Source organism: Cannabis sativa, chromosome 4 (genome assembly GCF_029168945.1).
Source record: "Cannabis sativa cultivar Pink pepper isolate KNU-18-1 chromosome 4, ASM2916894v1, whole genome shotgun sequence".
Taxonomy (NCBI): Eukaryota; Viridiplantae; Streptophyta; class Magnoliopsida; order Rosales; family Cannabaceae; genus Cannabis; species Cannabis sativa.
The window spans coordinates 5,103,967-5,116,865 of record NC_083604.1 but is presented as its reverse complement, the minus strand read 5'-3'; the positions used below and the strand labels follow the sequence as shown (position 1 = coordinate 5,116,865).

Below are 12,899 nucleotides of genomic sequence, written 5' to 3'. Positions count from 1 at the left end.
TCTTGTGTTGTCTACATAGTAGAAAATAATCAAGATTATGTGATTAAACTAATTAGTCCCATGATTTTACAGTGTACTGGATTTACACTGATATGATAATCAACAATTTGGTTTGCTTACACTTGTATAGTGAAATGTCTTTTCCAAGACATTAGCAAAGTTAGCTTGTATTAGATGTAGATATACACAGTGGAAAAAATATCATAAACTTGTCATAATATCTTTCTAAGTAAATATCACTTAGTTGATCTTAGATCAATGATCTCAATCTTGAGATGGTTAGGTTTTGGTTTAAGTACTGTATTACATGTGTTCTTTGACTTGTTCATTAAAGGCAACCAATTGGATTGAACTAACACTTACATCTGGAGAGTATGGTAGTGCAATTGAGTGGGAGCACTAATCATAGATATGAAACTTATAGCTTCTATAAACATAGAAGTGAAACGATAGTTTTCTTAGAGCTTGGCTAAATTAGTTTAAATGGTGAAATACTCATTTCAGTAATTATATTAGTGTATTGAAATATCATTTACAATTAATTAGTTAAGTATTTTAAAGATAAAATACAGTGAAGGGTAGAACGGTAAATTTTCTCCTACTCGATGTAAATTATTAATAGAAGATCGTTGATGATTATTTGGATTGAAACAATGAATAATTTATAGTGTATTTATACTTGGTGTAGAGCGTTTTATATATTCAAGAGTACAATTTTAAATCTATAGTAGAGTCTAGAGGAATTAATAAAATAGAGAATTTATTCGATAAATTTTAGAACTACTTATTGAAAGCTTTATTATATAAATCTATGATCCTTACACTAATTGAGATAATATTTTGTTGTAGATTAACAATGAAAGTTATGGACCCATATATTTATGGGTAAATACTATTTTGGACCCTCTGTTTTACAAAAGTTACCAATTGGACCCTGTGTTTTGTTAAATGACAAAATGGACCTTGTATTTTCTAAAATAATACAAATAGGACTCTGAATTGATTTTTTGTCAAAATAAAGTTTAATTATAATCCGATCTAAAACTGCTATGACAAAACTGTTTACATTTTTTGTATCTGTTCGTATTAAGTATTGTCTTCAAGTTGGTTATATTAAAAAAAAAAGTTGTCAAAAATTAAGATCAGGGTCCTATTTTTACTATTTTAGAAAATACAGGGTCTATTTTGTCATTTAACAAAACACAGGGTCCAATCTGTAACTTTTGCAAAACACAGGGTCCAAAATGGTATTTACCCTATATATCAAGATTAACAATGGAAATTTCAATTTCATAAACAAAAAAAAAGACAAAAGACATGATAAATATTACTTTTGGCATTAATTGAAATTTTCTTGGAGAAAAGTCTCATCTCAAATAGCTAGAAAACACCCCTTTTAGTTATAGGGTAATAATTAATGTCAAAAAATATTGAGAAAATGTAATCCTAGAAGAAAAAAATATTAAGAAAAATGCTAAAAGATATTTAGAGTGACAAGTACTATAAGAGATGTCATACTTATTGGTACAATTAATATTGGGTCCTACAAATTTTAATTTAATAAATAATATAAAAAACTAGTAATCACCCACAAACAACGCGAGTGTAATGTTGTAGGGTGCCCAATATCAAAGAACTATGACAAAAAAAAAAATGGTTTCTTTCATAATTGCATTTACACATCATTGTCTTCTTTGGAATCTGGCCCTCCCCATTTTCTTATTCTGTCTTCAGCTACTGATGCCTGCATTTTACTTACAATTAAACTCTCATAACAATTATAAATAATTAGGTTAATTTACCAAAACTATTAAACTACTAATATGTATATATATAACTAATATTAATAATAATACCTCTTTGTTCCAATTGGTTTTGTACACCATGAAGAAAAGAACGCACGTCTGTACCACTGTCCCTGAGAGCATCCCACACCAAATCCCCTAAAAAATTTCAGAAATATTATTGTTAGAAAAAACTGGCATAAATATAAGGGATTTTCACAAAAGTATTAAATTTTGGATAAAAATTTATAATTTTATTGTCACACAAATTTTTTTACAAAAATACTATCTTTTTATAAAACAACTGTAAAACAACAAAACAGAACAATTAAAATATCAATGGAATAATTAAAAAATAACAGTGGAACAACTGAAAACTTAATACAGTACACAGTATTTTTGAAAAAAAAAAAAAAAATCTGACCCACAATAAAATTGAAAAAAGTACAAAATTTCAGTATTTAGTGTAAAAATCCCTAAATATAATTAGTGGTTAAATGAATTTATCAATTATTACTAACCGTAACACCCATGTCGAGCTTATAGCCCATTAGAAGACCAAGTGGGACTCCAAATACATAATAACAAACAATGTTCACATATGCCACTGCAGCTTGCCATCCAGCTCCAATTGCAACCCCTGATCCAATTTAATTATTAATATTTATTATTAATTAGCACCTACTAATATTAATAAATAATTTAACCAATAAATAGATACAACTAATTAAATAAATAAACTCTCTATATTTATTAGTCTAATATTATTGTATTTTATATAGAGAGAGCTTGAGTAGTGTCACTTTGTTTTCTCCTTTACTGGTATGACTTTTATGCTGTGAGCAGGTGAAAACATAATAATCTAAATTTTATTATATGATATAATTAAAGGAATGATCTCATTAAATGTTTTTTTTTTTTCAAAAAAAAATTGTATAATTGGTGTTTTGAATATTGATTTTGACACAATAATAAATTAATGAATTTTTTTATTTTTACCCATAAAAACTTTCAAAGCTATTAACCAAACAACTTAAATCGTAATTAAAATCTACATAGCAACTCAAAAATAGAAGCCATTAGAGCAATCTAAACTATAATTTTAAAATAAAAATTAAAAAATTATATATAAGGTTAATTTTCCTAAATTAATTAAATATTTAGTATAATTATATAAAAAGGGAAAATAGAGAAAAGTAATGGGTCTTTTTATTTTTACACCTTAAAATAGTATTTTTTTTTTTTTGTATTTTTACGGAATTTCACATAAAAATAACTGGAGAAATTATTTTAGAAAACCCAAATAGTATATTTTAAAAAAAAAAATTAAAAAATAATGCGAAAAGTAATATGTACATAATTTAATTACCAGATAAAACAGGTTGAATATTATTGATGAGGATGCAAGTGGCAAGGACAGGAGTAAGCTTTTTGACAAGAGTTTCAACATCTGAGTCGTCTGAAAATAAGGTTGGATATTCATTGCGTGAGGCGATCAATATAATTGACAAAACCAAACCAATGATGAAGGAGCTTATCACTGCCACCACTAGTGAGAATTTTGCTGTTCTTGGGTGGGCTGCCCCTAACTCGTTTGATACTCTCACACTGGATAAATTAATATGGTCAAAATAAGAAACACAAAATGAGAAATTATAAGTAGGAAAGAAGGAAAGCCATAAAATAAGATGAGAGGAGCGCTAATTACAACCTCCTATTACAATCTTTTAGTCAACTTTTACGTCCGAAACCACATGCCGAAAGATTTTTTTTCATAGCGGCAATAGTTATAGTTACAGTATCATCCCCGTAAATTTTTAAAAAAATCCGAATAGTTTACAGTGTCGAAAACAGAGTTCTTGATATTCCAGTTTACAACGCGCGTTCAGTAAACTTAATGTATTTTCGGCACTGTAAACTATTCGAAATTTTTAAAAAATTTATAAGGATGGTGTTGAGAGCATAACGAACATCCCCGTAAAAAAAAATTCAAAATAAATATTTCAATATATATTTTCGAGCATAGAAATTGACTAAAAAATTATAATAGAAAGTTAACGAGAGCACTTTTCAATAAGATAAATATTTAACATCATCAATTAATTGCATACATCATTGCAATTTTGTCATTTGTGTAGTACTACTACAGTACTAGTACTACTCATGATCAATGATCATAATACCTTATTGCTGCATTTATGCCCAAAGCTACCATCACTGTCCACCCCAATATGTTCATGCTGCAAATTATTTTAGTATAGTTAGTTCCTTTATCAATTATAGATAGATTTATAAATTTAATATATATACTCTTAACACTTTTTATGATGGCGTATACTCTTAAATAATCTTAATTAAGTGGGGAAGATTTTAGGCACTAGTGGTGTCTTTTAGCATTTTTTTTAATAAGCATCGTTATTGGGCATCAATAGTGCCTAATATTCTTCTAAACGTGTCGTCTTACGAGTGATTAGCGATATAATCTATAAAAATTATTATATTAAATTATATATAATCCGATATTTAATTACACCAATAGCGATATTCATATAACTAATATTTTTATTTATTTACTTACCAAATGGAAAGGGCATCGACGGAAATTTTTGCATTCTTAAGATATCCAGCGAAGAGAATAAGTGCCATGAAGTACCAAACTTCCAAACTGCCCAAGATTTAATAAAAATTATATATAATAATATAATAAATAAATGTCAATCAATTAATATGTGTTAATAATTAATTATACTACATGGTCTACATGCAAGAGAAATTTAATTATTAGTAGATATGAATATATAGACGTATGGACAGAAAGACAATCGGTCACCATATATGGACCAAAGAAAATTTAATAAGTCTACAGATCGATCTCTGTCTTGTATAATTTAATACTCGATCAAAGATGAAATAAGTGACTGTTTAGAGATTTATTTATTTATTTATTTATTTTGAGATAGTGTACTGTTTAGAGATTCGACCAATATTGTATATACGAAAGTATTAAATGAAATAAGTAATTAATAATTAATGTTTGATCCTGTTTTTTGACATGTTATAATTATATAATTGCACACTCTATTTTATAACAAATGAGTTTTTCATATTTGTATTTTTGTTAAAAAAGTAACTTATTAAGACTTGAAATTGAGTATGGTAAAAATATTTTTTTTTTAATATTACACTACAAGAAATGTCACTTTTACCAGCACAGACCAGCACATTTCGCAAACTGCGCTGGTAAAGAGATCAAAGTTTTACCAACATACATTTGCAGTGGCTAAAATCTAACTTTTACCAGCACATTTACGCGCTGGGAAAAATCTTTTTTGCCAGCGCTTTTCATTTTATGCTAGCAAAAATTTTTATACCAACATTGATTTGCCAATCCCTTTTGCCAACACATCATAGGTAAATTCTATTTTACCAGCGCAATACCAACTTTTGCCAACACAAAAATGTGCTGGCAAAAGTTACATTTCTTGTAGTGTTAGTAAATCCAAAAAATGATGAATCATAAAAATAAAAAGAAAAAAAAGTGATGCAAAATTCAGTAAGAAGTACAAATTATCATCTTAACAACATCTTTAATGCAAATGTAAATAAGTGATATAAATATAAAATATAGTTCAATTTGTTAAAAATATATCTACTCTAATAGTGTGCCAAATTATTATACAAATATCTCACATAAAAAAAAGTAATCTACATTTGAATCACAATAAAAGCTATAATTTTATATTTACTATTATACTATTTTTAATATTTTATTATTAAATAAATTTCATAATTATTATTATTTTATTATTAAATTTTATATTTGCATCAAGATTTATAATTATGTATTAGAACATAATAATAAAAGTTAATACAAAAATATCACAAAATAATTATTTGTACCAAATATAATAAATCAATATTTTTTATATCTTTATTGTTCTAATTTCCATTCTTACGATCGAGGTTTATATTTTGATGCCTTGAAATCTTATTAGAGTAGGAATTTTTCAGTGAGAATAATGTTAGTGGATGGAAATATTCTCTTTCATTATATATAATATTATGGACTAGCATTTAATTAACCAAGAGATTATATAGTTAAATTTAAATAACTTATTAAATTTTATAATATTATTTTGATATAATATATGTAAACAAATGCATTTTAATTAATATATTTACATAAATAATTTATTACAAATAATTATTATATTTTAAAACAATGGTAATTATTTAGTTTTAAATTTTTTTTAAAATAATATATAAGGTTCTCATATGAATTTAGCTAAAAATATAATATTATTAATTTTAACGGGGTTTGATTAGATATTTCCATAAATATTCTCTTTCATAACACCTAGATGAATAATCAGTCCAACATCTAGGTATTATATATATATTTAATATATCTAGGTATTATATTAATTCAGATATACTGTATCACATTATTTTGTATTTATGCTGATATGCTTTATTTAACAATTTTCTATAAGAGCAAGTCAACGGAAGAATCATTTTTTTTTTTCAATTTTTTTTAAGATTTATAATTATTTATAATTACTTGTAATTTTTAAAAAAATTCGAGTAATTTACATTGAAAATAATAATTTATCTATTTTATTGTATGTGAGATTATTTTTTATTTTTTTTTTATTTAAATTTTTTTAAAAATATACAAATAATCTTAAATAAGAATAACAGATATCATAACAAAATTGAACTAATTTTTTTTTTTAAAAAAAAAAATACTGAAACAGATAAAGACTTATACAAAAGGAACATTTAGAAGGTAAATTTCCTATTATATATTTATATAATATTTAACAAATTTGTAGTATACACTATTTATGAATGTTTTGGCAGACTCTTAAATAATGATTGTTCTTTATATAAATATTAAATAAGTATTAACGAATCATTTAGTTTTGCATGAAGTTTGTATAATTATATATTTTGGAGCAATAAAATTTGTACCAAATAATCATAATAATACATATTTGACTAACTCAATTTGATGGTTACTTTTATAATTTTTTTTTTTTAAAAAAAAAAAAAAACTCAATTAGATGGTATAGTTGGATACCGACCTAACCTACCATGTTTTTTGGTTCCTCCCTTTATTCAACAAATTTCTAATTATTTTACTCCACCCCAATAAACCATAAAGGGTAGGAGAACAAAAGAATTCAGCAAAAAGTAAAAATTAATAATTAATATATTAGAAAATGACTTTTAATACTCTTGTGTTTTTATTTGAGCATTGTTATTTATAGTGCTTAACATTTTTTATAAGTTATATGAAATTATTTTAATTAGAAATATTATTTAAAAATTATTTTATTAAGTTACATAAAATTACATACTTTAATAATATGATATTGAAGAAGCTATTAGACACTAATAATTTTTTTACCTATTCTTTTTTATTTATATCTTAACAAATCTTATCATCATCTCGAGGTCGAAAGCACATTTTAAATCATGTGTAGTTGATTTCCTTAAAGAAAATTAATACTAAGTCGTATGTCTCTCCTTTAAAAAAGACAAATAATATATGGATGATGCTTACAGATTTGTAAATATATATTTTGGTATTTGATTTTTTAACAACCATACAAAAAAAAAAAAAAATAAGAAAAATACTCCATATGGTCATTATTTGAGGCACAAAGGTAGGATCTCAAATTTATTGGGCTTAATTATTATTATTTTTGTTTCCCTTCTTCTACCGAGTTATGTTAGTTTGTTTGTGCAAGCAGTTTTTTCTAAGAAAATAGTTGAATTTTCTTATGAAAATAGTTGAGTTTCTTTCTTACACAAACAGACGAAATAATTTTGCATTAGTCTCACCTTATCTCGGTCAATTTTAGTGATTGCTACACATTTAGAGGTCAATTTTTTTAAAATAATAATAATAATAATTATTATTATCATTATTATTATTATTATTATTATAAAAAAGGGCTAATTTGAATTTTTAATCTTAAAATTTGACATATAACAAAAAATGCCTCTTAACTGAAAAGTACTTTAAATTTTTTTTTGAATTATTCAAATTGTTAAATTTAAAACATTTAGTATAATTTTATTAAAAAAAGTTTAATGTGAATAAAAATTTAATGGCATAATTTAGCACATATTAAAATTAAAAAACATGATTTAGTAGATATTAAAAATTAAAAAGTATGATAATGAAATTTGATAGAAGTTGTTAAATCTAACTGATTAAAAACTTTTTTTAAAAAAAAACATGATTTAGTGTTAAAATTTATAGAGCAAAAATCCAACTTATCCTTAAAAAAAAACTTACCAGAGCATAACAGCAGAGGCAAGAGATAGCCTAACAAAGCCCCAAAGATTCTGAAAAGCCTTGGAAGAAAACCCAGACCAAGCTCGACCACAAGTCCCACTAAAAATATAAGCAAGCTGAGCCACCACTATGAACCACCACGACACGTTGAGTACCACGGCGGCGCCGGCCATGCCCCAATCAAGCTTCAAAATCAATAGCCAGCTAAAAAAAGTGTGAAAAACCAGAGCAACAGCTGATATAATAGCCATCACCATCATCTTACTCTGAGCCTGTAAGAACTTAGCTATTGGAAAATTCATTGCATAAGCAAATAACTGAGGAATCATCCAAACGGCAAACAACCCCGCAGCCTCTGAAATCTCCGTCGTCTGACCAATCAGTTTCAAGAGCTTCGAAGCGAATATGTACAGAAAACAGAGGATTACCCCTGTTGAGTTCAGGATTACCCAAGATCTTTGCATATATATACCCAACATATCATGCTGACCAGCCCCAAATGCTTGTCCACATAGAGTTTCCAAAGCACTCCCCATTCCAAGCTTCATTCAAATTCAAAACCCAAAATTAAAATCATCATTTTCCATATATATATAAATATGTAGTAATTTTGGATGTATTATACCATAATTCCGAAGGAGAATCCGGCGATGACGGAGTTCTCGACGGAGACGGCGGCGAGAGCAATAGTGCTGACATGGCCGGCGAAGACTTGTGTGATGGCGCCGAGGGAGTATTGGCATATGGAGGTGAAGATTGCTGGACCGGCTAAGAACCAGAGCTTCTTGGATTCGACTTTGAATTCTTTATAAAAGTCTCTGACGGTATTAATGGGCTGGATGTCGTCGGCATCGGCGGTGAAGGAGTGATTTGAGGTTGTGGAGAGAAGAGTCTCTAAGTGGTTGTTTTGGTTATCTTCTCTGGAGGAGAGTAATGGCTGATTATTGTTGTTCTCCTCCATTAATGGCGGCCAAATTGCTTTGGCTCTGTAAATCAATCAACTTCAACTTCAATGCATGCGAAATGAGACTATATATAAATATAAATATATAAATATATATATATATCTTTAGGTAATTGTTACGTCTTGGCCGTAGTGTTAGTTTTATTTAATATTTTAGTTTTTTATTTTAATAATTAAAATAGTATAATTATTTGAACGATTTGTTTTATAAAAATAAAATATGTGTCAGTATATTTAGTAAGTAAAACATAGTTGTGTTATAATAATGTATGTTATTAATTAAAAAATGTACATTAATCTTCTAATTGAAAAAAGTTTTATTATCTCATTTCATATCTAATAATAGCTACACAACTATATATTTATAGACTTTCACATTCTTTGCAAATTACTAATAAGCACCAATAATATTTTCATATTCTAATATTTTTCAACCTTCTCCTCTTGGTGGTAAAATTAAAAATAAAACTAAAAATAAGCACAAACATATAAGGTAAATACTAATTACAGCCCATTTCATCTTTTCTTTTTATTATTTTTTTAAGCCCAAGCCCAAAAATCTCTAAGCCAACACAATCAATCTTCTTTTATATTATCTTTTCTAGATATTTTATCTATATTTTTCTTTTTTAAAAAATAAATAAAAAAATTATTAATATTCTCCCAAGATAGGTTTGTTAGAGAGATATGTGGCTAAGATGATTTTTTTAATTTAAAAAGAGATTATTAATATTTAAAAGATTGTTTATTTAAAAGATTGTTTAATTTTTTGGGTTTAACGGGAGATCAAACCTAATCGTTAAATTTAACAGAATATTCTTTTATTTTTAAGTATATTCTGTTAAACCAAGAAATACCGTTAGATAGGCACTTTTAATATATGAAGATATATGTGTGTTTGTATTTATAAGGCTCGTACTTTATTAATTAAGTGTAGTATGTGATTAGTTTGTAATTTATTAGTGTATATATGTTATTCCAAATTATTGTAGTGCACTAGATTTTTTATTTGTTTCAACACCTTGAAAAGTTTTTTTACTTTAATGTTTTTTTCAACATGGCATATGTTATAGTTATATGAACGATTTGTAATAATTTATTACGAGTATAAAAAAAAGTCGCTTTCAATAAAATATTGAGTAATTGTATAATGCACTATCTTAAAAGAGATATATTGATGCACTTTTAATTTTTTTTGGCATTTAGAAAAAAAATTTAGTTCATTATTTATGTACGTTAAAGTTATTTAAGATATCCTATTTGAGAAATTCAGAATAATTTACAGTATAAAAATTAATGTTCAAACAGTCTATTTTGCACGAGTATAAAATAAAATAGTCACGTATGCAACACACTGTTTGAACGTAATTTTCGACTTGTTAAATTTTTTCAAATTCTTTAAAATTTTGCAGGATGTCTTAAATAATTATAATTTACATGACTATGAGAAAAAATTTGACTAAAAAATTATTTCGGATATTAAAACAGATAGAGATATATCGGTGTATCCCTTTTAAAGGGGTGTATTATAGAATTTCCCTGATTATTCAGTATTATAAATTATTCGAAACTTTTTAAAATTTATAGTTTTTTTTTTTTTTTTGAAGGGAAACCGATACAGGTTAAAATAACAAAGATAACAAAGTTACGCAATTAGAAGAAGATTTTCTTCCATCTATAATAGTTCATTGTCTATCCTAAGAGCATGCAGAGATACCCTAGGAGAACTAGACAATAAAACTATAATATCAGAAAAGAAAACCTCAATGTAAACGATATTAGATATCAAAATAGATAAGAAATTTAACGAAATATCTTTTCAAAGAGTATACTGTAGATTCATCCTATGTTATTATTAAGCATTTTAATATTATTTATCAAATCAAAATATAAATATAAATAATCTTATATTAACACTACTAGAAAAATGGGTTTTAGTGACACACATTGAGTAACTCTAAAAATGTTTAGTGACACTTCAACGCGCGTCACTAATGAGGGTGACTGGAAAGATAGTTTTTAGTGACACTTCATACGTGTCACTGAACCTTTTTACATTCACTTTCTGCGCGTCACTATAGGCGTATAGAGTCAGGTTTTGTCAGACTAAAAAGGTAATAGTCACACACATGAAGTGTCACTATATCTTTTTTTTTCTTTTTTTTTTTAATTTTTTATTAATGTTAATATGCTTTTTTTATATAAAAAAAATGATATGATTTTTTTAAAATTCAGATTATACATTATAAATTTATAAAAATAATTATATTAATGATACAATTTAATTAATTATATATTTATCAACTATAAATTAATATATTTTAATTTTAGCTATAAAGTTATTAATAAACCAATATACATATATATACTATTTAATTTTATTTTAATTTTGTATTAGTAAATTGATAATATATTAACTTTTTTTATATAATTCTAATTTTTATATAAATTAATAATATATTAGTTTTATATAATAAATTAATAATACGTTAGTTTTTAAATAGTAATTAGCAGAATATTTAAACTATTAAACCATATTATAAAATACAATGTACATTAAGTATATGACATTAATTTTTTGTGGCACAATTGCAATGTACTAAACAAGGTAGAGTAAAAGTTTATACAGTAAAAGTGTCTCAAATTTTTCTTCCTTCTCTAAATATCTAAATAAATATAAAATACAGTCTCAAATTTTGCTTCCTTCTCTAAATATCTAAATAAAAATAGAACATAAAAACAACATTCAAATAGCAAAAACCTCAAAATCTCCGTATCAAAGCTTTTAGTCGAAAAGATTGAAACCCATATCATCATCTGATTCTTCTTTCTCTCCAACCTTTTCTTCCTTCTTTGACTCTGCAGCAGCAGCGACTCCACCTGTGGGTGCAGAGTAAGCAACTGCACCATTACCGCCGGATGGGACTGATGCTAGCTTCTCCCTTCCGGATGCAAATAGCTCGGCGAGATCTTTCCCCTTAACCTCAGATAAGAGGAAGTTAACATTAATTTTAATCCAAAAAAAAAAATCAGAGGCAATACAAATCCAAAATAAATCAAAACATGTTTAGAACAAAAAAAACCTAAAAAAAACTAAAACCAAATCAGCCATAAATCACCACCACCGTCGGCCATTAACCCAAACCACCATCCTTGGCGAAAAACCCCAAATTGCCTCAGTCCACCTACACAGCAAAGAGAGGGAGAGAAACAGAGAGACAAACAAAAAAAATCAAATAATCATACAGGGAATCTGCAAAATAGAAAGGTTTAATATTTATAGACAATTTATTTTCCCACTTACCAAACAATACAATACATTGTCTAGATTGAACTAAAGACAAAAAATAGGAGACCGAGAAAATAAACAAGGCAAAAATAAACAATACAATACATATTTTGTTATGAAAAATAATATGTAATGAAGAATTTTCTTACCTATATGGAATCTGCAAAGCATAACAAAATCTTGATTTTTCATACAGGGAGGCATAGACTGAGAGGTCTTCTTCAGTGAACCAAGATGGTGGTAGATGAGTAGATGAATCAAACCAAAGTTCGACGCCGAGAAGCCAAATCGCCTCGGTCCACCCGCCCCAAATCACCGAGCATGGCCATCTAGCACGAGCGAAGCTCCACGGGAAGGAAACAATGTGGTGCTTTGCGCGCCGAGAAGAGGAAAGATTGCGGCTTTGTTACGGCAGAAAGACGTCGAACTGAGAGGAGAGATTGGGGCTAGCTTCGATTGAGAGAAAGAGGGAAAGGGTGTTGTTGGTCGTCGGAGAAGAGGAGCAGTAGCTCCGATTGAGAGAAAGAAGGGAGAGGCAGAGGCTTCGATTTA

At 26.9% G+C, this 12,899-nt stretch overlaps 1 protein-coding gene and 1 long non-coding RNA gene across 2 annotated transcripts; both read right to left on the bottom strand.

The window, feature by feature from the left end:
• Window positions 1-1,318: 1,318 nt before the first annotated feature.
• Window positions 1,319-9,148, bottom strand: LOC115714995 (protein DETOXIFICATION 29). Its single transcript, XM_030643774.2, has 8 exons — window positions 8,720-9,148; window positions 8,095-8,636; window positions 4,363-4,449; window positions 3,968-4,024; window positions 3,154-3,392; window positions 2,306-2,424; window positions 1,857-1,943; window positions 1,319-1,744 (listed from the first exon to the last, which is right to left on the bottom strand). The coding sequence occupies exons 1-8, from the start codon at window positions 9,053-9,055 to the stop codon at window positions 1,676-1,678; spliced, it is 1,536 nt and encodes a 511-aa protein (XP_030499634.2). The 5' UTR covers window positions 9,056-9,148; the 3' UTR covers window positions 1,319-1,675.
• A 2,530-nt stretch (window positions 9,149-11,678) lies between these two features.
• On the bottom strand, window positions 11,679-12,617 carry LOC115725734 (uncharacterized). Its single transcript, XR_009687570.1, has 2 exons — window positions 12,497-12,617; window positions 11,679-12,243 (listed from the first exon to the last, which is right to left on the bottom strand). It is a non-coding gene; the product is annotated as an uncharacterized LOC115725734 (long non-coding RNA).
• Between the last annotated feature and the right edge of the window lie 282 nt (window positions 12,618-12,899).

Excerpts from the sequence above, each read along its gene's own strand:
- LOC115714995 (XM_030643774.2), bottom strand. The coding sequence starts at position 9,055 with ATGGAGGAGAACAACAATAATCAGCCATTACTCTCCTCCAGAGAAGAT. Across the intron at positions 1,944-2,305 it reads AGCTCGACATGGGTGTTACG|GGGATTTGGTGTGGGATGCT; the intron begins GTTAGTAATAAT and ends GAAATTTTTTAG. Across the intron at positions 1,745-1,856 it reads AAACCAATTGGAACAAAGAG|GCATCAGTAGCTGAAGACAG; the intron begins GTATTATTATTA and ends AGTAAAATGCAG.